General features: G+C 53.4%; 1 protein-coding gene across 1 annotated transcript in view; it reads right to left on the bottom strand.

Moving 5' to 3' along the window:
• The window catches only part of LOC129823563 (metallophosphoesterase 1-like), a 152,951-nt gene that overhangs the window by 7,196 nt on the left and 120,727 nt on the right, over nt 1–25,028 (bottom strand). The window contains exon 8 of the mRNA XM_055882391.1: nt 4,919–5,059. Within this exon, the coding sequence (XP_055738366.1) occupies nt 4,919–5,059 (141 nt within the window). The remainder of the gene's footprint in view (nt 1–4,918; nt 5,060–25,028) is intronic.

The following is a 25,028-nucleotide window of genomic DNA, read 5'->3' as shown; positions in this document are numbered from 1 at the left end:
GTTTGATCTGTTAACATCAGAGTTAGTTTGATCTGTTAACATCAGAGTTAGTTCGTTAGTTTGATCTGTTAACATCAGAGTTAGTTTGATCTGTTAACATCAGAGTTAGTTTGATCTGTTAACATCAGAGTTAGTTGGTTAGTTTGATCTGTTAACATCAGAGTTAGTTTGATCTGTTAACATCAGAGTTAGTTTGATCTGTTAACATCAGAGTTAGTTTGATCTGTTAACATCAGAGTTAGTGGGTTAGTTTGATCTGTTAACATCAGAGTTAGTGGGTTAGTTTGATCTGTTAACATCAGAGTTAGTTGGTTAGTTTGATCTGTTAACATCAGAGTTAGTTGGTTAGTTTGATCTGTTAACATCAGAGTTAGTGGGTTAGTTTGATCTGTTACCATCACAGTTACTTGGTTAGTTTGATCTGTTAACATCAGAGTTAGTGGGTTAGTTTGATCTGTTACCATCACAGTTACTTGGTTAGTTTGATCTGTTGACATCAGAGTTAGTTTGATCTGTTAACATCAGAGTTAGTTGGTTAATTTGATCTGTTACCATCACAGTTACTTGGTTAGTTTGATCTGTTACCATCACAGTTAGTTGGTTAGTTTGATCTGTTAACATCAGAGTTAGTTTGATCTTTTAACATCAGAGTTAGTTGGTTAGTTTGATCTGTTAACATCAGAGTTAGTTTGATCTGTTAACATCAGAGTTAGTTGGTTAGTTTGATCTGTTAACATCAGAGTTAGTTGGTTAGTTTGATCTGTTAACATCAGAGTTAGTTGGTTAGTTTGATCTGTTAACATCAGCGTTAGTTGGTTAGTTTGATCTGTTAACATCAGAGTTAGTTGGTTAGTTTGATCTGTTAACATCAGAGTTAGTTGGTTAGTTTGATCTGTTAACATCAGAGTTAGTTTGGTCTGTTAACATCAGAGTTAGTGGGTTAGTTTGATCTGTTAACATCAGAGTTAGCTGGTTAGTTTGATCTGTTAACATCAGAGTTAGTTGGTTAGTTTGATCTGTTAACATCATAGTTAGTTGGTTAGTTTGATCTGTTAACATCAGAGTTAGTTTGATCTGTTAACATCAGAGTTAGTTGGTTAGTTTGATCTGTTAACATCAGAGTTAGTTTGATCTGTTAACATCAGAGTTAGTTTGATCTGTTAACATCAGAGTTAGTTTGATCTGTTAACATCAGAGTTAGTTGGTTAGTTTGATCTGTTAACATCAGAGTTAGTTGGTTAGTTTGATCTGTTAACATCAGAGTTAGTTTGATCTGTTAACATCAGAGGTAGTTTGATCTGTTAACATCAGAGTTAGTGGGTTAGTTTGATCTGTTAACATCAGAGTTAGTTTGATCTGTTAACATCATAGTTAGTTTGATCTGTTAACATCATGGTTAGTTTGATCTGTTAACATCAGAGTTAGTTGGTTAGTTTGATCTGTTAACATCAGAGTTAGTGGGTTAGTTTGATCTGTTACCATCACAGTTACTTGGTTAGTTTGATCTGTTAACATCAGAGTTAGTGGGTTAGTTTGATCTGTTACCATCACAGTTACTTGGTTAGTTTGATCTGTTAACATCAGAGTTAGTTTGATCTGTTAACATCAGTTAGTGGGTTAGTTTGATCTGTTAACATCAGACTTAGTGGGTTAGTTTGATCTGTTAACATCAGAGTTAGTTTGATCTGTTAACATCCGAGTTAGTTGGTTAGTTTGATCTGTTAACATCAGAGTTAGTTGGTTAGTTTGATCTGTTAACATCAGAGTTAGTGGGTTAGTTTGATCTGTTAACATCAGAGTTAGTTGGTTAGTTTGATCTGTTAACATCAGAGTTAGTTTGATGCGTTAACATCAGAGTTAGTTTGATCTGTTAACATCAGAGTTAGTTTGATCTGTTAACATCAGAGTTAGTTTGATCTGTTAACATCAGAGTTAGTTTGATCTGTTAACATCAGAGTTAGTTTGATCTGTTAACATCAGAGTTAGTTAGTTAGTTTGATCTGTTAACATCAGAGTTAGTTTGATCTGTTAACATCAGAGTTAGTTTGATCTGTTAACATCAGAGGTAGTTTGATCTGTTAACATCAGAGTTAGTGGGTTAGTTTGATCTGTTAACATCAGAGTTAGTTTGATCTGTTAACATCAGAGTTAGTTTGATCTGTTAACATCATAGTTAGTTTGATCTGTTAACATCAGAGTTAGTTGGTTAGTTTGATCTGTTAACATCAGAGTTAGTGGGTTAGTTTGATCTGTTTCCATCACAGTTACTTGGTTAGTTTGATCTGTTAACATCAGAGTTAGTTTGATCTTTTAACATCAGTAAGTGGGTTAGTTTGATCTGTTAACATCAGACTTAGTGGGTTAGTTTGATCTGTTAACATCAGAGTTAGTTGGTTAGTTTGATCTGTTAACATCAGAGTTAGTTGGTTAGTTTGATCTGTTAACATCAGAGTTAGTTTGATCTGTTAACATCAGAGTTAGTTTGATCTGTTAACATCAGAGTTAGTTTGATCTGTTAACATCAGAGTTAGTTTGATCTGTTAACATCAGAGTTAGTTTGATCTGTTAACATCAGAGTTAGTTTGATCTGTTAACATCAGAGTTAGTTGGTTAGTTTGATCTGTTAACATCAGAGTTAGTTTGATCTGTTAACATCAGAGTTAGTTTGATCTGTTAACATCAGAGGTAGTTTGATCTGTTAACATCAGAGTTAGTGGGTTAGTTTGATCTGTTAACATCATAGTTAGTTTGATCTGTTAACATCAGAGTTAGTTGGTTAGTTTGATCTGTTAACATCAGAGTTAGTTGGTTAGTTTGATCTGTTAACATCAGAGTTAGTTGGTTAGTTTGATCTGTTAACATCAGAGTTAGTTGGTTAGTTTGATCTGTTAACATCAGAGTTAGTTTGATCTGTTAACATCAGAGTTAGTTTGATCTGTTAACATCAGAGTTAGTTTGATCTGTTAACATCAGAGTTAGTTTGATCTGTTAACATCAGAGTTAGTTGGTTAGTTTGATCTGTTAACATCAGAGTTAGTTGGTTAGTTTGATCTGTTAACATCAGAGTTAGTTTGATCTGTTAACATCAGAGTTAGTTTGATCTGTTAACATCAGAGTTAGTTTGATCTGTTAACATCAGAGGTAGTTTGATCTGTTAACATCAGAGTTAGTGGGTTAGTTTGATCTGTTAACATCAGAGTTAGTTTGATCTGTTAACATCAGAGTTAGTTTGATCTGTTAACATCAGAGTTAGTTTGATCTGTTAACATCAGAGTTAGTTGGTTAGTTTGATCTGTTAACATCAGAGTTAGTTGGTTAGTTTGATCTGTTAACATCAGAGTTAGTGGGTTAGTTTGATCTGTTACCATCACAGTTACTTGGTTAGTTTGATCTGTTAACATCAGAGTTAGTGGGTTAGTTTGATCTGTTACCATCACAGTTACTTGGTTAGTTTGATCTGTTAACATCAGAGTTAGTTTGATCTGTTAACATCAGAGTTAGTTGGTTAGTTTGATCTGTTACCATCACAGTTACTTGGTTAGTTTGATCTGTTAACATCAGAGTTAGTTGGTTAGTTTGATCTGTTACCAACACAGTTAGTTGGTTAGTTTGATCTGTTAACATCAGAGTTAGTTTGATCTGTTAACATCAGAGTTAGTGGGTTAGTTTGATCTGTTAACATCAGACTTAGTGGGTTAGTTTGATCTGTTAACATCAGAGTTAGTTTGATCTGTTAACATCAGAGTTAGTTGGTTAGTTTGATCTGTTAACATCAGAGTTAGTTGGTTAGTTTGATCTGTTAACATCAGAGTTAGTTTGATCTGTTAACATCAGAGTTAGTTTGATCTGTTAACATCAGAGTTAGTTTGATCTGTTAACATCAGAGTTAGTTTGATCTGTTAACATCAGACTTAGTTGGTTAGTTTGATCTGTTAACATCAGAGTTAGTTGGTTAGTTTGATCTGTTAACATCAGAGTTAGTTTGATCTGTTAACATCAGAGTTAGTTTTATCTGTTAACATCAGAGTTAGTTTGATCTGTTAACATCAGAGTTAGTTGGTTAGTTTGATCTGTTAACATCAGAGTTAGTTGGTTAGTTTGATCTGTTAACATCAGAGTTAGTTTGATCTGTTAACATCAGAGTTAGTTTGATCTGTTAACATCAGAGTTAGTTGGTTAGTTTCATCTGTTAACATCAGAGTTAGTTGGTTAGTTTGATCTGTTAACATCAGAGTTAGCTGGTTAGTTTGATCTGTTAACATCAGAGTTAGTTGGTTAGTTTGATCTGTTAACATCAGAGTTAGTTGGTTAGTTTGATCTGTTAACATCAGAGTTAGTTGGTTAGTTTGATCTGTTAACATCAGAATTAGTTGGTTAGTTTGATCTGTTAACATCAGAGTTAGTTTGATCTGTTAACATCAGAGTTAGTTTGATCTGTTAACATCAGAGTTAGTGGGTTAGTTTGATCTGTTAACATCAGAGTTAGTTGGTTAGTTTGATCTGTTAACATCAGAGTTAGTTGGTTAGTTTGATCTGTTAACATCAGAGTTAGTTGGTTAGTTTGATCTGTTAACATCAGAGTTAGTTGGTTAGTTTGATCTGTTAACATCAGAGTTAGTTTGATCTGTTAACATCAGAGTTAGTTGGTTAGTTTGATCTGTTAACATCAGAGTTAGTTTGATCTGTTAACATCAGAGTTAGTTTGATCTGTTAACATCAGAGTTAGTTGGTTAGTTTGATCTGTTAACATCAGAGTTAGTTTGATCTCTTCCAGAGCTAGCACACCAGATTCAACACATGACTAAAATCCCCAAGTCCTTGACTAGGCTAATCAGGTGAGCTGGTTCAGGGCTACCACAACATTGTGAAACATCTGGGTGTGCCAGTGGAGAGGTTTATTACGGATCGAGTGACTTACCAGAAGGAAACTGGGGTTGTTGCGGTTCCTCCAGTTGAAGGACGGAACACTGATCTCCGGGTACTGGTTGTCATGGAGAACCTGACAGCCGCTGTGGGTGTGGCCACTGAGAACCAGGCGGGGCTTAAACCATTGCAGCAGCTGGGAGGAGGAAGGGAAGGAGTCTTTCATCACACCTGTACCCCAGGAGGCTGGTGAGGGGAGGACGGGTCATAATAATGGCAGGGTTCATTCATACCGTTCCAGCCGTTACAATGAGCCTGTCCTCCCCATTTAAGAAGCCAGCAGCCGCCTGTGACTTGTACCTCACACCAATGGCAAATGTACCATTATATCAGGGGTGGACAACTAACTCTCTACAAGATAATGGTTTGCTGGATAACCAGGCCGCTCATTAAAGATGCTCTGTTGGTGAAAGGTCAATGACAGCTGACCACTGTCCACATCACAGACACCCGGTACCGTCCCTGGTCTAGTGACAGACATCCGGTACCGTCCCTGGTCTAGTGGCAGACATCCGGTACCTGGTCTAGTGACAGACATCCGGTACCGTCCCTGGTCTAGTGACAGACATCCGGTACCGTCCCTGGTCTAGTGACAGACATCCAGTACCGTCCCTGGTCTAGTGACAGACATCCGGTACCGTCCCTGGTCTAGTGACAGACATCCGGTACCTCGTCTAGTGACAGACATCCGGTACCTCGTCTAGTGACAGACATCCGGTACCGTCCCTGGTCTAGTGACAGACATCCGGTACCGTCCCTGGTCTAGTGACAGACATCCGGTACCGTCCCTGATCTAGTGACAGACATCCGGTACCGTTCCTGGTCTAGTGACAGACATCCGGTACCTGGTCTAGTGACAGACATCCGGTACCGTCCCTGGTCTAGTGACAGACAATCGGTACCGTCCCTGGTCTAGTGACAGACATCCGGTACCGTCCCTGGTCTAGTGACAGACATCCGGTACCGTCCCTGGTCTAGTGACAGACATCCGGTACCGTCCCTGGTCTAGTGACAGACATCCGGTACCGTCCCTGGTCTAGTGACAGACATCCGGTACCGTCCCTGGTCTAGTGGCAGACATCCGGTACCGTCCCTGGTCTAGTGACAGACATCCGGTACCGTCCCTGGTCTAGTGACAGACATCCGGTACCGTCCCTGGTCTAGTGACAGACATCCGGTACCGTCCCTGGTCTAGTGACAGACATCCGGTACCGTCCCTGGTCTAGTGACAGACATCCGGTACCTGGTCTAGTGACAGACATCCGGTACCGTCCCTGGTCTAGTGACAGAAATCCGGTACCGTCCCTGGTCTAGTGGCAGACATCCGGTACCGTCCCTGGTCTAGTGGCAGACATCCGGTACCGTCCCTGGTCTACTGGCAGACATCCGGTACCGTCCCTGGTCTAGTGACAGACATCCGGTACCGTCCCTGGTCTAGTGACAGACATCCGGTACCGTCCCTGGTCTAGTGACAGACATCCGGTACCGTCCCTGGTCTAGTGACAGACATCCGGTACCGTCCCTGGTCTAGTGACAGACATCCGGTACCGTCCCTGGTCTAGTGACAGACATCCGGTACCGTCCCTGGTCTAGTGACAGACATCCGGTACGGTACCTGGTCTAGTGACAGACATCCGGTACCTGGTCTAGTGACAGACATCCGGTACCGTCCCTGGTCTAGTGACAGACATCCGGTACCGTCCCTGGTCTAGTGACAGACATCCGGTACCGTCCCTGGTCTAGTGACAGACATCCGGTACCGTCCCTGGTCTAGTGACAGACATCCGGTACCGTCCCTGGTCTAGTGGCAGACATCCGGTCCCTGGTCTAGTGGCAGACATCCGGTACCGTCGTCCCTGGTCTAGTGGCAGACATCCGGTACCGTCCCTGGTCTAGTGACAGACATCCGGTACCGTCCCTGGTCTAGTGACAGACATCCGGTACCGTCCCTGGTCTAGTGACAGACATCCGGTACCTGGTCTAGTGACAGACATCCGGTACCGTCCCTGGTCTAGTGACAGACATCCGGTACCGTCCCTGGTCTAGTGACAGACATCCGGTACCGTCCCTGGTCTAGTGACAGACATCCGGTACCGTCCCTGGTCCAGTGACAGACATCCGGTCGCTGGTCTAGTGACAGACATCCGGTACCTGGTCTAGTGACAGACATCCGGTACCGTCCCTGGTCTAGTGACAGACATCCGGTACCGTCCCTGGTCTAGTGACAGACATCCGGTACCGTCCCTGGTCTAGTGACAGACATCCGGTACCGTCCCTGGTCTAGTGACAGACATCCGGTACCTGGTCTAGTGGCAGACATCCGTTACCGTCCCTGGTCTAGTGGCAGACATCCGGTACCGTCCCTGGTCTAGTGGCAGACATCCGGTACCGTCCCTGGTCTAGTGGCAGACATCCGGTACCGTCCCTGGTCTAGTGACAGACATCCGGTACCGTCCCTGGTCTAGTGACAGACATCCGGTACCGTCCCTGGTCTAGTGACAGACATCCGGTCCCTGGTCTAGTGACAGACATCCGGTACCGTCGTCCCTGGTCTAGTGGCAGACATCCGGTACCGTCCCTCGTCTAGTGACAGACATCCGGTACCGTCCCTGGTCTAGTGACAGACATCCGGTACCGTCCCTGGTCTAGTGACAGACATCCGGTACCGTCCCTGGTCTAGTGACAGACATCCGGTACCTGGTCTAGTGGCAGACATCCGTTACCGTCCCTGGTCTAGTGGCAGACATCCGGTACCGTCCCTGGTCTAGTGGCAGACATCCGGTACCGTCCCTGGTCTAGTGACAGACATCCGGTACCGTCCCTGGTCTAGTGGCAGACATCCGGTACCGTCCCTGGTCTAGTGGCAGACATCCGGTACCGTCCCTGGTCTAGTGACAGACATCCGGTACCGTCCCTGGTCTAGTGACAGACATCCGGTACCGTCCCTGGTCTAGTGACAGACATCCGGTACCGTCCCTGGTCTAGTGACAGACATCCGGTACCGTCGTCCCTGGTCTAGTGGCAGACATCCGGTACCGTCCCTGGTCTAGTGACAGACATCCGGTACCGTCCCTGGTCTAGTGACAGACATCCGGTACCTGGTCTAGTGACAGACATCCGGTACCGTCCCTGGTCTAGTGACAGACATCCGGTACCGTCCCTGGTCTAGTGACAGACATCCGGTACCTGGTCTAGTGGCAGACATCCGTTACCGTCCCTGGTCTAGTGGCAGACATCCGGTACCGTCCCTGGTCTAGTGGCAGACATCCGGTACCGTCCCTGGTCTAGTGACAGACATCCGGTACCGTCCCTGGTCTAGTGGCAGACATCCGGTACCGTCCCTGGTCTAGTGACAGACATCCGGTACCGTCCCTGGTCTAGTGACAGACATCCGGTACCGTCCCTGGTCTAGTGACAGACATCCGGTACCGTCCCTGGTCTAGTGACAGACATCCGGTACCGTCCCTGGTCTAGTGACAGACATCCGGTCCCTGTTCTAGTGACAGACATCCGGTACCGTCGTCCCTGGTCTAGTGGCAGACATCCGGTACCGTCCCTGGTCTAGTGACAGACATCCGGTACCGTCCCTGGTCTAGTGACAGACATCCGGTACCTGGTCTAGTGACAGACATCCGGTACCGTCCCTGGTCTAGTGACAGACATCCGGTACCGTCCCTGGTCCAGTGACAGACATCCGGTCCCTGGTCTAGTGACAGACATCCGGTACCTGGTCTAGTGACAGACATCCGGTACCGTCCCTGGTCTAGTGACAGACATCCGATACCGTCCCTGGTCTAGTGACAGACATCCGGTACCGTCCCTGGTCTAGTGACAGACATCCGGTACCGTCCCTGGTCTAGTGACAGACATCCGGTACCGTCCCTTGTCTAGTGACAGACATCCGGTACCGTCCCTGGTCTAGTGACAGACATCCCGTCCCTGGTCTAGTGGCAGACATCCGTTACCGTCCTTGGTCTAGTGGCAGACATCCGGTACCGTCCTTGGTCTAGTGGCAGACATCCGGTACCGTCCCTGGTCTAGTGACAGACATCCGGTACCGTCCCTGGTCTAGTGACAGACATCCGGTCCCTGGTCTAGTGACAGACATCCTGTACCGTCGTCCCTGGTCTAGTGACAGACATCCGGTACCGTCCCTGGTCTAGTGGCAGACATCCGGTACCGTCCCTGGTCTAGTGGCAGACATCCGGTACCTGGGGTAGTGACAGACATCCGGTACCATCCCTGGTCTAGTGGCAGACATCCGGTACCGTCCCTGGTCTAGTGACAGACATCCGGTACCGTCCCTGGTCTAGTGACAGACATCCGGTACCGTCCCTGGTCTAGTGGCAGACATCCGGTACCTGGGGTAGTGACAGACATCCGGTACCATCCCTGGTCTAGTGGCAGACATCCGGTACCGTCCCTGGTCTAGTGGCAGACATCCGGTACCTGGTCTAGTGACAGACATCCGGTACCGTCCCTGGTCTAGTGACAGACATCCGGTACCGTCCCTGGTCCAGTGACAGACATCCGGTACCGTCCCTGGTCCAGTGACAGACATCCGGTACCGTCCCTGGTCTAGTGGCAGACATCCGGTACCGTCCCTGGTCTAGTGGCAGACATCCGGTACCGTCCCTGGTCTAGTGACAGACATCCGGTACCGTCCCTGGTCTAGTGACAGACATCCGGTACCGTCCCTGGTCTAGTGACAGACATCCGGTACCGTCCCTGGTCTAGTGACAGACATCCGGTCCCTGGTCTAGTGGCAGACATCCGGTACCGTCCCTGGTCTAGTGACAGACATCCGGTACCGTCCCTGGTCTAGTGACAGACATCCGGTACCTGGTCTAGTGACAGACATCCGGTACCGTCCCTGGTCTAGTGACAGAAATCCGGTACCGTCCCTGGTCTAGTGGCAGACATCCGGTACCGTCCCTGGTCTAGTGGCAGACATCCGGTACCGTCCCTGGTCTAGTGGCAGACATCCGGTACCGTCGTCCCTGGTCTAGTGGCAGACATCCGGTACCGTCCCTGGTCTAGTGACAGACATCCGGTACCGTCCCTGGTCTAGTGACAGACATCCGGTACCGTCCCTGGTCTAGTGACAGACATCCGGTACCTGGTCTAGTGACAGACATCCGGTACCGTCCCTGGTCTAGTGACAGACATCCGGTACCGTCCCTGGTCTAGTGACAGACATCCGGTACCGTCCCTGGTCTAGTGACAGACATCCGGTACCGTCCCTGGTCTAGTGACAGACATCCGGTACCGTCCCTGGTCCAGTGACAGACATCCGGTCGCTGGTCTAGTGACAGACATCCGGTACCTGGTCTAGTGACAGACATCCGGTACCGTCCCTGGTCTAGTGACAGACATCCGGTACCGTCCCTGGTCTAGTGACAGACATCCGGTACCGTCCCTGGTCTAGTGACAGACATCCGGTACCGTCCCTGGTCTAGTGACAGACATCCGGTACCTGGTCTAGTGGCAGACATCCGTTACCGTCCCTGGTCTAGTGGCAGACATCCGGTACCGTCCCTGGTCTAGTGGCAGACATCCGGTACCGTCCCTGGTCTAGTGGCAGACATCCGGTACCGTCCCTGGTCTAGTGACAGACATCCGGTACCGTCCCTGGTCTAGTGACAGACATCCGGTACCGTCCCTGGTCTAGTGACAGACATCCGGTCCCTGGTCTAGTGACAGACATCCGGTACCGTCGTCCCTGGTCTAGTGGCAGACATCCGGTACCGTCCCTCGTCTAGTGACAGACATCCGGTACCGTCCCTGGTCTAGTGACAGACATCCGGTACCGTCCCTGGTCTAGTGACAGACATCCGGTACCGTCCCTGGTCTAGTGACAGACATCCGGTACCTGGTCTAGTGGCAGACATCCGTTACCGTCCCTGGTCTAGTGGCAGACATCCGGTACCGTCCCTGGTCTAGTGGCAGACATCCGGTACCGTCCCTGGTCTAGTGACAGACATCCGGTACCGTCCCTGGTCTAGTGGCAGACATCCGGTACCGTCCCTGGTCTAGTGACAGACATCCGGTACCGTCCCTGGTCTAGTGACAGACATCCGGTACCGTCCCTGGTCTAGTGACAGACATCCGGTACCGTCCCTGGTCTAGTGACAGACATCCGGTCCCTGTTCTAGTGACAGACATCCGGTACCGTCGTCCCTGGTCTAGTGGCAGACATCCGGTACCGTCCCTGGTCTAGTGACAGACATCCGGTACCGTCCCTGGTCTAGTGACAGACATCCGGTACCTGGTCTAGTGACAGACATCCGGTACCGTCCCTGGTCTAGTGACAGACATCCGGTACCGTCCCTGGTCCAGTGACAGACATCCGGTCCCTGGTCTAGTGACAGACATCCGGTACCTGGTCTAGTGACAGACATCCGGTACCGTCCCTGGTCTAGTGACAGACATCCGATACCGTCCCTGGTCTAGTGACAGACATCCGGTACCGTCCCTGGTCTAGTGACAGACATCCGGTACCGTCCCTGGTCTAGTGACAGACATCCGGTACCGTCCCTTGTCTAGTGACAGACATCCGGTACCGTCCCTGGTCTAGTGACAGACATCCCGTCCCTGGTCTAGTGGCAGACATCCGTTACCGTCCTTGGTCTAGTGGCAGACATCCGGTACCGTCCTTGGTCTAGTGGCAGACATCCGGTACCGTCCCTGGTCTAGTGACAGACATCCGGTACCGTCCCTGGTCTAGTGACAGACATCCGGTCCCTGGTCTAGTGACAGACATCCTGTACCGTCGTCCCTGGTCTAGTGACAGACATCCGGTACCGTCCCTGGTCTAGTGGCAGACATCCGGTACCGTCCCTGGTCTAGTGGCAGACATCCGGTACCTGGGGTAGTGACAGACATCCGGTACCATCCCTGGTCTAGTGGCAGACATCCGGTACCGTCCCTGGTCTAGTGACAGACATCCGGTACCGTCCCTGGTCTAGTGACAGACATCCGGTACCGTCCCTGGTCTAGTGGCAGACATCCGGTACCTGGGGTAGTGACAGACATCCGGTACCATCCCTGGTCTAGTGGCAGACATCCGGTACCGTCCCTGGTCTAGTGGCAGACATCCGGTACCTGGTCTAGTGACAGACATCCGGTACCGTCCCTGGTCTAGTGACAGACATCCGGTACCGTCCCTGGTCCAGTGACAGACATCCGGTACCGTCCCTGGTCCAGTGACAGACATCCGGTACCGTCCCTGGTCTAGTGGCAGACATCCGGTACCGTCCCTGGTCTAGTGGCAGACATCCGGTACCGTCCCTGGTCTAGTGACAGACATCCGGTACCGTCCCTGGTCTAGTGACAGACATCCGGTACCGTCCCTGGTCTAGTGACAGACATCCGGTACCGTCCCTGGTCTAGTGACAGACATCCGGTCCCTGGTCTAGTGGCAGACATCCGGTACCGTCCCTGGTCTAGTGACAGACATCCGGTACCGTCCCTGGTCTAGTGACAGACATCCGGTACCTGGTCTAGTGACAGACATCCGGTACCGTCCCTGGTCTAGTGACAGAAATCCGGTACCGTCCCTGGTCTAGTGGCAGACATCCGGTACCGTCCCTGGTCTAGTGGCAGACATCCGGTACCGTCCCTGGTCTAGTGGCAGACATCCGGTACCGTCGTCCCTGGTCTAGTGGCAGACATCCGGTACCGTCCCTGGTCTAGTGACAGACATCCGGTACCGTCCCTGGTCTAGTGACAGACATCCGGTACCGTCCCTGGTCTAGTGACAGACATCCGGTACCTGGTCTAGTGACAGACATCCGGTACCGTCCCTGGTCTAGTGACAGACATCCGGTACCGTCCCTGGTCTAGTGACAGACATCCGGTACCGTCCCTGGTCTAGTGACAGACATCCGGTACCGTCCCTGGTCTAGTGACAGACATCCGGTACCGTCCCTGGTCCAGTGACAGACATCCGGTCGCTGGTCTAGTGACAGACATCCGGTACCTGGTCTAGTGACAGACATCCGGTACCGTCCCTGGTCTAGTGACAGACATCCGGTACCGTCCCTGGTCTAGTGACAGACATCCGGTACCGTCCCTGGTCTAGTGACAGACATCCGGTACCGTCCCTGGTCTAGTGACAGACATCCGGTACCTGGTCTAGTGGCAGACATCCGTTACCGTCCCTGGTCTAGTGGCAGACATCCGGTACCGTCCCTGGTCTAGTGGCAGACATCCGGTACCGTCCCTGGTCTAGTGGCAGACATCCGGTACCGTCCCTGGTCTAGTGACAGACATCCGGTACCGTCCCTGGTCTAGTGACAGACATCCGGTACCGTCCCTGGTCTAGTGACAGACATCCGGTCCCTGGTCTAGTGACAGACATCCGGTACCGTCGTCCCTGGTCTAGTGGCAGACATCCGGTACCGTCCCTCGTCTAGTGACAGACATCCGGTACCGTCCCTGGTCTAGTGACAGACATCCGGTACCGTCCCTGGTCTAGTGACAGACATCCGGTACCGTCCCTGGTCTAGTGACAGACATCCGGTACCTGGTCTAGTGGCAGACATCCGTTACCGTCCCTGGTCTAGTGGCAGACATCCGGTACCGTCCCTGGTCTAGTGGCAGACATCCGGTACCGTCCCTGGTCTAGTGACAGACATCCGGTACCGTCCCTGGTCTAGTGGCAGACATCCGGTACCGTCCCTGGTCTAGTGACAGACATCCGGTACCGTCCCTGGTCTAGTGACAGACATCCGGTACCGTCCCTGGTCTAGTGACAGACATCCGGTACCGTCCCTGGTCTAGTGACAGACATCCAGTCCCTGGTCTAGTGACAGACATCCGGTACCGTCGTCCCTGGTCTAGTGGCAGACATCCGGTACCGTCCCTGGTCTAGTGACAGACATCCGGTACCGTCCCTGGTCTAGTGACAGACATCCGGTACCTGGTCTAGTGACAGACATCCGGTACCGTCCCTGGTCTAGTGACAGACATCCGGTACCGTCCCTGGTCTAGTGACAGACATCCGGTACCTGGTCTAGTGGCAGACATCCGTTACCGTCCCTGGTCTAGTGGCAGACATCCGGTACCGTCCCTGGTCTAGTGGCAGACATCCGGTACCGTCCCTGGTCTAGTGACAGACATCCGGTACCGTCCCTGGTCTAGTGGCAGACATCCGGTACCGTCCCTGGTCTAGTGACAGACATCCGGTACCGTCCCTGGTCTAGTGACAGACATCCGGTACCGTCCCTGGTCTAGTGACAGACATCCGGTACCGTCCCTGGTCTAGTGACAGACATCCGGTACCGTCCCTGGTCTAGTGACAGACATCCGGTACCGTCCCTGGTCTAGTGACAGACATCCGGTCCCTGGTCTAGTGACAGACATCCGGTACCGTCGTCCCTGGTCTAGTGGCAGACATCCGGTACCGTCCCTGGTCTAGTGACAGACATCCGGTACCGTCCCTGGTCTAGTGACAGACATCCGGTACCTGGTCTAGTGACAGACATCCGGTACCGTCCCTGGTCTAGTGACAGACATCCGGTACCGTCCCTGGTCCAGTGACAGACATCCGGTCCCTGGTCTAGTGACAGACATCCGGTACCTGGTCTAGTGACAGACATCCGGTACCGTCCCTGGTCTAGTGACAGACATCCGATACCGTCCCTGGTCTAGTGACAGACATCCGGTACCGTCCCTGGTCTAGTGACAGACATCCGGTACCGTCCCTGGTCTAGTGACAGACATCCGGTACCGTCCCTGGTCTAGTGACAGACATCCGGTACCGTCCCTTGTCTAGTGACAGACATCCGGTACCGTCCCTGGTCTAGTGACAGACATCCCGTCCCTGGTCTAGTGGCAGACATCCGTTACCGTCCTTGGTCTAGTGGCAGACATCCGGTACCGTCCTTGGTCTAGTGGCAGACATCCGGTACCGTCCCTGGTCTAGTGACAGACATCCGGTACCGTCCCTGGTCTAGTGACAGACATCCGGTCCCTGGTCTAGTGACAGACATCCTGTACCGTCGTCCCTGGTCTAGTGGCAGACATCCGGTACCGTCCCTGGTCTAGTGGCAGACATCCGGTACCGTCCCTGGTCTAGTGACAGACATCCGGTACCGTCCCTGGTCTAGTGACAGACATCCGGTACCTGGTCTAGTGGCAGACATCCGGTACCGTCCCTAGTCTAGTGGCAGACATCCGGTACCTGGTCTAGTGACAGACATCCGGTACCGTCCCTGGTCTAGTGACAGACATCCGGTACCGTCCCTGGTCCAGTGACAGACATCCGGTACCGTCCCTGGTCCAGTGACAGACATCCGGTACCGTCCCTGGTCTAGTGGCAGACATCCGGTACCGTCCCTGGTCTAGTGGCAGACATCCGGTACCGTCCCTGGTCTAGTGACAGACATCCGGTACCGTCCCTGGTCTAGTGACAGACATCCGGTACCGTCCCTGGTCTAGTGACAGACATCCGGTACCGTCCCTGGTCTAGTGACAGACATCCGGTCCCTGGTCTAGTGGCAGACATCCGGTACCGTCCCTGGTCTAGTGACAGACATCCGGTACCGTCCCTGGTCTAGTGACAGACATCCGGTACCGTCCCTGGTCTAGTGACAGACATCCGGTACCTGGTCTAGTGACAGACATCCGGTACCGTCCCTGGTCTAGTGACAGACATCCGGTACCGTCCCTGGTCTAGTGACAGACATCCGGTACCGTCCCTGGTCTAGTGACAGACATCCGGTACCGTCCCTGGTCCAGTGACAGACATCCGGTCGCTGGTCTAGTGACAGACATCCGGTACCTGGTCTAGTGACAGACATCCGGTACCGTCCCTGGTCTAGTGACAGACATCCGGTACCGTCCCTGGTCTAGTGACAGACATCCGGTACCGTCCCTGGTCTAGTGACAGACATCCGGTACCGTCCCTGGTCTAGTGACAGACATCCGGTACCTGGTCTAGTGGCAGACATCCGTTACCGTCCCTGGTCTAGTGGCAGACATCCGGTACCGTCCCTGGTCTAGTGGCAGACATCCGGTACCGTCCCTGGTCTAGTGGCAGACATCCGTTACCGTCCCTGGTCTAGTGACAGACATCCGGTACCGTCCCTGGTCTAGTGACAGACATCCGGTACCGTCCCTGGTCTAGTGACAGACATCCGGTCCCTGGTCTAGTGACAGACATCCGGTACCGTCGTCCCTGGTCTAGTGGCAGACATCCGGTACCGTCCCTGGTCTAGTGACAGACATCCGGTACCGTCCCTGGTCTAGTGACAGACATCTGGTACCGTCCCTGGTCTAGTGACAGACATCCGGTACCGTCCCTGGTCTAGTGACAGACATCCGGTACCGTCCCTGGTCTAGTGACAGACATCCGGTACCTGGTCTAGTGGCAGACATCCGTTACCGTCCCTGGTCTAGTGGCAGACATCCGGTACCGTCCCTGGTCTAGTGGCAGACATCCGGTACCGTCCCTGGTCTAGTGACAGACATCCGGTACCGTCCCTGGTCTAGTGGCAGACATCCGGTACCGTCCCTGGTCTAGTGACAGACATCCGGTACCGTCCCTGGTCTAGTGACAGACATCCGGTACCGTCCCTGGTCTAGTGACAGACATCCGGTACCGTCCCTGGTCTAGTGACAGACATCCAGTCCCTGGTCTAGTGACAGACATCCGGTACCGTCGTCCCTGGTCTAGTGGCAGACATCCGGTACCGTCCCTGGTCTATTGACAGACATCCGGTACCGTCCCTGGTCTAGTGACAGACATCCGGTACCTGGTCTAGTGACAGACATCCGGTACCGTCCCTGGTCTAGTGACAGACATCCGGTACCGTCCCTGGTCTAGTGACAGACATCCGGTACCTGGTCTAGTGGCAGACATCCATTACCGTCCCTGGTCTAGTGGCAGACATCCGGTACCGTCCCTGGTCTAGTGGCAGACATCCGGTACCGTCCCTGGTCTAGTGGCAGACATCCGGTACCGTCCCTGGTCTAGTGACAGACATCCGGTACCGTCCCTGGTCTAGTGACAGACATCCGGTACCGTCCCTGGTCTAGTGACAGACATCCGGTACCGTCCCTGGTCTAGTGACAGACATCCGGTACCGTCCCTGGTCTAGTGACAGACATCCGGTCCCTGGTCTAGTGACAGACATCCGGTACCGTCGTCCCTGGTCTAGTGGCAGACATCCGGTACCGTCCCTGGTCTAGTGACAGACATCCGGTACCGTCCCTGGTCTAGTGACAGACATCCGGTACGGTCCCTGGTCTAGTCACAGACATCCGGTACCGTCCCTTGTCTAGTGACAGACATCCGGTACCTGGTCTAGTGGCAGACATCCGTTACCGTCCCTGGTCTAGTGGCAGACATCCGGTACCGTCCCTGGTCTAGTGGCAGACATCCGGTACCGTCCCTGGTCTAGTGACAGACATCCGGTACCGTCCCTGGTCTAGTGACAGACATCCGGTACCGTCCCTGGTCTAGTGGCAGACATCCGGTACCGTCCCTGGTCTAGTGACAGACATCCGGTACCGTCCCTGGTCTAGTGACAGACATCTGGTACCGTCCCTGGTCTAGTGACAGACATCCGGTACCGTCCCTGGTCTAGTGACAGACATCCGGTACCGTCCCTGGTCTAGTGACAGACATCCGGTACCGTCCCTGGTCTAGTGACAGACATCCGGTACCGTCGTCCCTGGTCTAGTGGCAGACATCCGGTACCGTCCCTGGTCTATTGACAGACATCCGGTACCGTCCCTGGTCTAGTGACAGACATCCGGTACCTGGTCTAGTGACAGACATCCGGTACCGTCCCTGGTCTAGTGACAGACATCCGGTACCGTCCCTGGTCTAGTGACAGACATCCGGTACCTGGTCTAGTGGCAGACATCCATTACCGTCCCTGGTCTAGTGGCAGACATCCGGTACCGTCCCTGGTCTAGTGGCAGACATCCGGTACCGTCCCTGGTCTAGTGGCAGACATCCGGTACCGTCCCTGGTCTAGTGACAGACATCCGGTACCGTCCCTGGTCTAGTGACAGACATCCGGTACCGTCCCTGGTCTAGTGACAGACATCCGGTACCGTCCCTGGTCTAGTGACAGACATCCGGTACCGTCCCTGGTCTAGTGACAGACATCCGGTACCGTCCCTGGTCTAGTGACAGACATCCGGTACCGTCGTCCCTGGTCTAGTGGCAGACATCCGGTACCGTCCCTGGTCTAGTGACAGACATCCGGTACCGTCCCTGGTCTAGTGACAGACATCCGGTACGGTCCCTGGTCTAGTCACAGACATCCGGTACCGTCCCTTGTCTAGTGACAGACATCCGGTACCGTCCCTGGTCTAGTGACAGACATCCCGTCCCTGGTCTAGTGGCAGACATCCGTTACCGTCCCTGGTCTAGTGGCAGACATCCGGTACCGTCCTTGGTCTAGTGGCAGACATCCGGTACCGTCCCTGGTCTAGTGACAGACATCCGGTACCGTCCCTGGTCTAGTGACAGACATCCGGTCCCTGGTCTAGTGACAGACATCCTGTACCGTCGTCCCTGGTCTAGTGGCAGACATCCGGTACCGTCCCTGGTCTAGTGGCAGACATCCGGTACCTGGGGTAGTGACAGACATCCGGTACCATCCCTGGTCTAGTGGCAGACATCCGGTACCGTCCCTGGTCTAGTGACAGACATCCGGTACCGTCCCTGGTCTAGTGACAGACATCCGGTACCTGGTCTAGTGGCAGACATCCGGTACCGTCCCTGGTCTAGTGGCAGACATCCGGTACCTGGTCTAGTGACAGACATCCGGTACCGTCCCTGGTCTAGTGACAGACATCCGGTACCGTCCCTGGTCCAGTGACAGACATCCGGTACCGTCCCTGGTCCAGTGACAGACATCCGGTACCGTCCCTGGTCTAGTGGCAGACATCCGGTACCGTCCCTGGTCTAGTGGCAGACATCCGGTACCGTCCCTGGTCTAGTGACAGACATCCGGTACCGTCCCTGGTCTAGTGACAGACATCCGGTACCGTCCCTGGTCTAGTGACAGACATCCGGTCCCTGGTCTAGTGGCAGACATCCGGTACCGTCGTCCCTGGTCTAGTGGCAGACATCCGGTACCGTCGTCCCTGGTCTAGTGGCAGACATCCGGTACCGTCCCTGGTCTAGTGACAGACATCCGGTACCGTCCCTGGTCTAGTGACAGACATCCGGTACCGTCCCTGGTCTAGTGACAGACATCCGGTACCTGGTCTAGTGACAGACATCCGGTACCGTCCCTGGTCTAGTGACAGACATCCGGTACCGTCCCTGGTCTAGTGACAGACATCCGGTACCGTCCCTGGTCTAGTGACAGACATCCGGTACCGTCCCTGGTCCAGTGACAGACATCCGGTCGCTGGTCTAGTGACAGACATCCGGTACCTGGTCTAGTGACAGACATCCGGTACCGTCCCTGGTCTAGTGACAGACATCCGGTACCGTCCCTGGTCTAGTGACAGACATCCGGTACCGTCCCTGGTCTAGTGACAGACATCCGGTACCGTCCCTGGTCTAGTGACAGACATCCGGTACCGTCCCTGGTCTAGTGACAGACATCCGGTACCTGGTCTAGTGGCAGACATCCGTTACCGTCCCTGGTCTAGTGGCAGACATCCGGTACCGTCCCTGGTCTAGTGGCAGACATCCGGTACCGTCCCTGGTCTAGTGGCAGACATCCGTTACCGTCCCTGGTCTAGTGACAGACATCCGGTACCGTCCCTGGTCTAGTGACAGACATCCGGTACCGTCCCTGGTCTAGTGACAGACATCCGGTCCCTGGTCTAGTGACAGACATCCGGTACCGTCGTCCCTGGTCTAGTGGCAGACATCCGGTACCGTCCCTCGTCTAGTGACAGACATCCGGTACCGTCCCTGGTCTAGTGACAGACATCCGGTACCGTCCCTGGTCTAGTGACAGACATCCGGTACCGTCCCTGGTCTAGTGACAGACATCCGGTACCTGGTCTAGTGGCAGACATCCGTTACCGTCCCTGGTCTAGTGGCAGACATCCGGTACCGTCCCTGGTCTAGTGGCAGACATCCGGTACCGTCCCTGGTCTAGTGACAGACATCCGGTACCGTCCCTGGTCTAGTGGCAGACATCCGGTACCGTCCCTGGTCTAGTGACAGACATCCGGTACCGTCCCTGGTCTAGTGACAGACATCCGGTACCGTCCCTGGTCTAGTGACAGACATCCGGTACCGTCCCTGGTCTAGTGACAGACATCCAGTCGCTGGTCTAGTGACAGACATCCGGTACCGTCGTCCCTGGTCTAGTGGCAGACATCCGGTACCGTCCCTGGTCTAGTGACAGACATCCGGTACCGTCCCTGGTCTAGTGACAGACATCCGGTACCTGGTCTAGTGACAGACATCCGGTACCGTCCCTGGTCTAGTGACAGACATCCGGTACCGTCCCTGGTCTAGTGACAGACATCCGGTACCTGGTCTAGTGGCAGACATCCGTTACCGTCCCTGGTCTAGTGGCAGACATCCGGTACCGTCCCTGGTCTAGTGGCAGACATCCGGTACCGTCCCTGGTCTAGTGACAGACATCCGGTACCGTCCCTGGTCTAGTGGCAGACATCCGGTACCGTCCCTGGTCTAGTGACAGACATCCGGTACCGTCCCTGGTCTAGTGACAGACATCCGGTACCGTCCCTGGTCTAGTGACAGACATCCGGTACCGTCCCTGGTCTAGTGACAGACATCCGGTACCGTCCCTGGTCTAGTGACAGACATCCGGTCCCTGGTCTAGTGACAGACATCCGGTACCGTCGTCCCTGGTCTAGTGGCAGACATCCGGTACCGTCCCTGGTCTAGTGACAGACATCCGGTACCGTCCCTGGTCTAGTGACAGACATCCGGTACCTGGTCTAGTGACAGACATCCGGTACCGTCCCTGGTCTAGTGACAGACATCCGGTACCGTCCCTGGTCCAGTGACAGACATCCGGTACCGTCCCTGGTCCAGTGACAGACATCCGGTCCCTGGTCTAGTGACAGACATCCGGTACCTGGTCTAGTGACAGACATCCGGTACCGTCCCTGGTCTAGTGACAGACATCCGATACCGTCCCTGGTCTAGTGACAGACATCCGGTACGGTCCCTGGTCTAGTGACAGACATCCGGTACGGTCCCTGGTCTAGTGACAGACATCCGGTACCGTCCCTTGTCTAGTGACAGACATCCGGTACCGTCCCTGGTCTAGTGACAGACATCCCGTCCCTGGTCTAGTGGCAGACATCCGTTACCGTCCCTGGTCTAGTGGCAGACATCCGGTACCGTCCCTGGTCTAGTGGCAGACATCCGGTACCGTCCCTGGTCTAGTGACAGACATCCGGTACCGTCCCTGGTCTAGTGGCAGACATCCGGTACCGTCCCTGGTCTAGTGACAGACATCCGGTACCGTCCCTGGTCTAGTGACAGACATCCGGTCCCTGGTCTAGTGACAGACATCCTGTACCGTCGTCCCTGGTCTAGTGACAGACATCCGATACCGTCCCTGGTCTAGTGACAGACATCCGGTACGGTCCCTGGTCTAGTGACAGACATCCGGTACGGTCCCTGGTCTAGTGACAGACATCCGGTACCGTCCCTGGTCTAGTGGCAGACATCCGGTACCTGGGGTAGTGACAGACATCCGGTACCATCCCTGGTCTAGTGGCAGACATCCGGTACCGTCCCTGGTCTAGTGACAGACATCCGGTACCGTCCCTGGTCTAGTGACAGACATCCGGTACCTGGTCTAGTGGCAGACATCCGGTACCGTCCCTGGTCTAGTGGCAGACATCCGGTACCTGGTCTAGTGACAGACATCCGGTACCGTCCCTGGTCTAGTGACAGACATCCGGTACCGTCCCTGGTCCAGTGACAGACATCCGGTACCGTCCCTGGTCCAGTGACAGACATCCGGTACCGTCCCTGGTCTAGTGGCAGACATCCGGTACCGTCCCTGGTCTAGTGACAGACATCCGGTACCTGGTCTAGTGACAGACATCCGGTACCGTCCCTGGTCTAGTGACAGACATCCGGTACCGTCCCTGGTCTAGTGGCAGACATCCGGTACCTGGTCTAGTGACAGACATCCGGTACCTGGTCTAGTGACAGACATCCGGTACCGTCCCTGGTCTAGTAACAGACATCCGGTACCGTCCCTGGTCTAGTGACAGACATCCGGTACCTGGTCTAGTGGCAGACATCCGTTACCGTCCCTGGTCTAGTGGCAGACATCCGGTACCGTCCCTGGTCTAGTGGCAGACATCCGGTACCGTCCCTGGTCTAGTGACAGACATCCGGTACCGTCCCTGGTCTAGTGGCAGACATCCGGTACCGTCCCTGGTCTAGTGACAGACATCCGGTACCGTCCCTGGTCTAGTGACAGACATCCGGTACCGTCCCTGGTCTAGTGACAGACATCCGGTACCGTCCCTGGTCTAGTGACAAACATCCGGTACCGTCCCTGGTCTAGTGACAGACATCCGGTACCGTCGTCCCTGGTCTAGTGACAGACATCCGGTACCGTCGTCCCTGGTCTAGTGGCAGACATCCGGTACCGTCCCTGGTCTAGTGACAGACATCCGGTACCGTCCCTGGTGTAGTGACAGACATCCGGTACCTGGTCTAGTGACAGACATCCGGTACCGTCCCTGGTCTAGTGACAGACATCCGGTACCGTCCCTGGTCTAGTGACAGACATCCGGTACCGTCCCTGGTCTAGTGACAGACATCCGGTACCGTCCCTGGTCTAGTGACAGACATCCGGTACCGTCCCTGGTCTAGTGACAGACATCCGGTACCGTCCCTGGTCCAGTGACAGACATCCGGTCCCTGGTCTAGTGACAGACATCCGGTACCTGGTCTAGTGACAGACATCCGGTACCGTCCCTGGTCTAGTGACAGACATCCGGTACCGTCCCTGGTCTAGTGACAGACATCCGGTACCGTCCCTGGTCTAGTGACAGACATCCGGTACCGTCCCTCGTCTAGTGACAGACATCCGGTACCGTCCCTGGTCTAGTGACAGACATCCGGTACCGTCCCTGGTCTAGTGACAGACATCCGGTACCTGGTCTAGTGGCAGACATCCGTTACCGTCCCTGGTCTAGTGGCAGACATCCGGTACCGTCCCTGGTCTAGTGGCAGACATCCGGTACCGTCCCTGGTCTAGTGGCAGACATCCGGTACCGTCCCTGGTCTAGTGACAGACATCCGGTACCGTCCCTGGTCTAGTGGCAGACATCCGGTACCGTCCCTGGTCTAGTGACAGACATCCGGTACCGTCCCTGGTCTAGTGACAGACATCCGGTACCGTCCCTGGTCTAGTGACAGACATCCAGTCCCTGGTCTAGTGACAGACATCCGGTACCGTCGTCCCTGGTCTAGTGGCAGACATCCGGTACCGTCCCTGGTCTAGTGACAGACATCCGGTACCGTCCCTGGTCTAGTGACAGACATCCGGTACCTGGTCTAGTGACAGACATCCGGTACCGTCCCTGGTCTAGTGACAGACATCCGGTACCGTCCCTGGTCTAGTGACAGACATCCGGTACCTGGTCTAGTGGCAGACATCCGTTACCGTCCCTGGTCTAGTGGCAGACATCCGGTACCGTCCCTGGTCTAGTGGCAGACATCCGGTACCGTCCCTGGTCTAGTGGCAGACATCCGGTACCGTCCCTGGTCTAGTGGCAGACATCCGGTACCGTCCCTGGTCTAGTGACAGACATCCGGTACCGTCCCTGGTCTAGTGACAGACATCCGGTACCGTCCCTGGTCTAGTGACAGACATCCGGTACCGTCCCTGGTCTAGTGACAGACATCCGGTCCCTGGTCTAGTGACAGACATCCGGTACCGTCGTCCCTGGTCTAGTGGCAGACATCCGGTACCGTCCCTGGTCTAGTGACAGACATCCGGTACCGTCCCTGGTCTAGTGACAGACATCCGGTACCTGGTCTAGTGACAGACATCCGGTACCGTCCCTGGTCTAGTGACAGACATCCAGTACCGTCCCTGGTCTAGTGACAGACATCCGGTCCCTGGTCTAGTGACAGACATCCGGTACCGTCCCTGGTCTAGTGACAGACATCCGGTCCCTGGTCTAGTGACAGACATCCGGTACCTGGTCTAGTGACAGACATCCGGTACCGTCCCTGGTCTAGTGACAGACATCCGATACCGTCCCTGGTCTAGTGACAGACATCCGGTACCGTCCCAGGTCTAGTGACAGACATCCGGTACCGTCCCTGGTCTAGTGACAGACATCCGGTACCGTCCCTTGTCTAGTGACAGACATCCGGTACCGTCCCTGGTCTAGTGACAGACATCCCGTCCCTGGTCTAGTGGCAGACATCCGTTACCGTCCCTGGTCTAGTGGCAGACATCCGGTACCGTCCTTGGTCTAGTGGCAGACATCCGGTACCGTCCCTGGTCTAGTGACAGACATCCGGTACCGTCCCTGGTCTAGTGACAGACATCCGGTACCGTCCCTGGTCTAGTGACAGACATCCGGTCCCTGGTCTAGTGACAGACATCCTGTACCGTCGTCCCTGGTCTAGTGGCAGACATCCGGTACCGTCCCTGGTCTAGTGGCAGACATCCGGTACCTGGGGTAGTGACAGACATCCGGTACCGTCCCTGGTCTAGTGACAGACATCCAGTCCCTGGTCTAGTGACAGACATCCGGTACCGTCCCTGGTCTAGTGACAGACATCCGGTACCGTCCCTGGTCTAGTGGCAGACATCCGGTACCGTCCCTGGTCTAGTGGCAGACATCCGGTACCTGGTCTAGTGACAGACATCCGGTACCGTCCCTGGTCTAGTGACAGACATCCGGTACCGTCCCTGGTCTAGTGGCAGACATCCGGTACCGTCCCTGGTCTAGTGGCAGACATCCGGTACCGTCCCTGGTCTAGTGGCAGACATCCGGTACCGTCCCTGGTCTAGTGACAGACATCCGGTACCGTCCCTGGTCTAGTGACAGACATCCGGTACCGTCCCTGGTATAGTGACAGACATCCGGTCCCTGGTCTAGTGACAGACATCCGGTACCGTCGTCCCTGGTCTAGTGGCAGACATCCAGGACCG

The sequence above is a fragment of the Salvelinus fontinalis genome, chromosome 26, assembly GCF_029448725.1.
Source record: "Salvelinus fontinalis isolate EN_2023a chromosome 26, ASM2944872v1, whole genome shotgun sequence".
Lineage (NCBI taxonomy): Eukaryota > Metazoa > Chordata > Actinopteri > Salmoniformes > Salmonidae > Salvelinus > Salvelinus fontinalis.
This window is presented reverse-complemented; position numbering and strand designations above follow the sequence as displayed.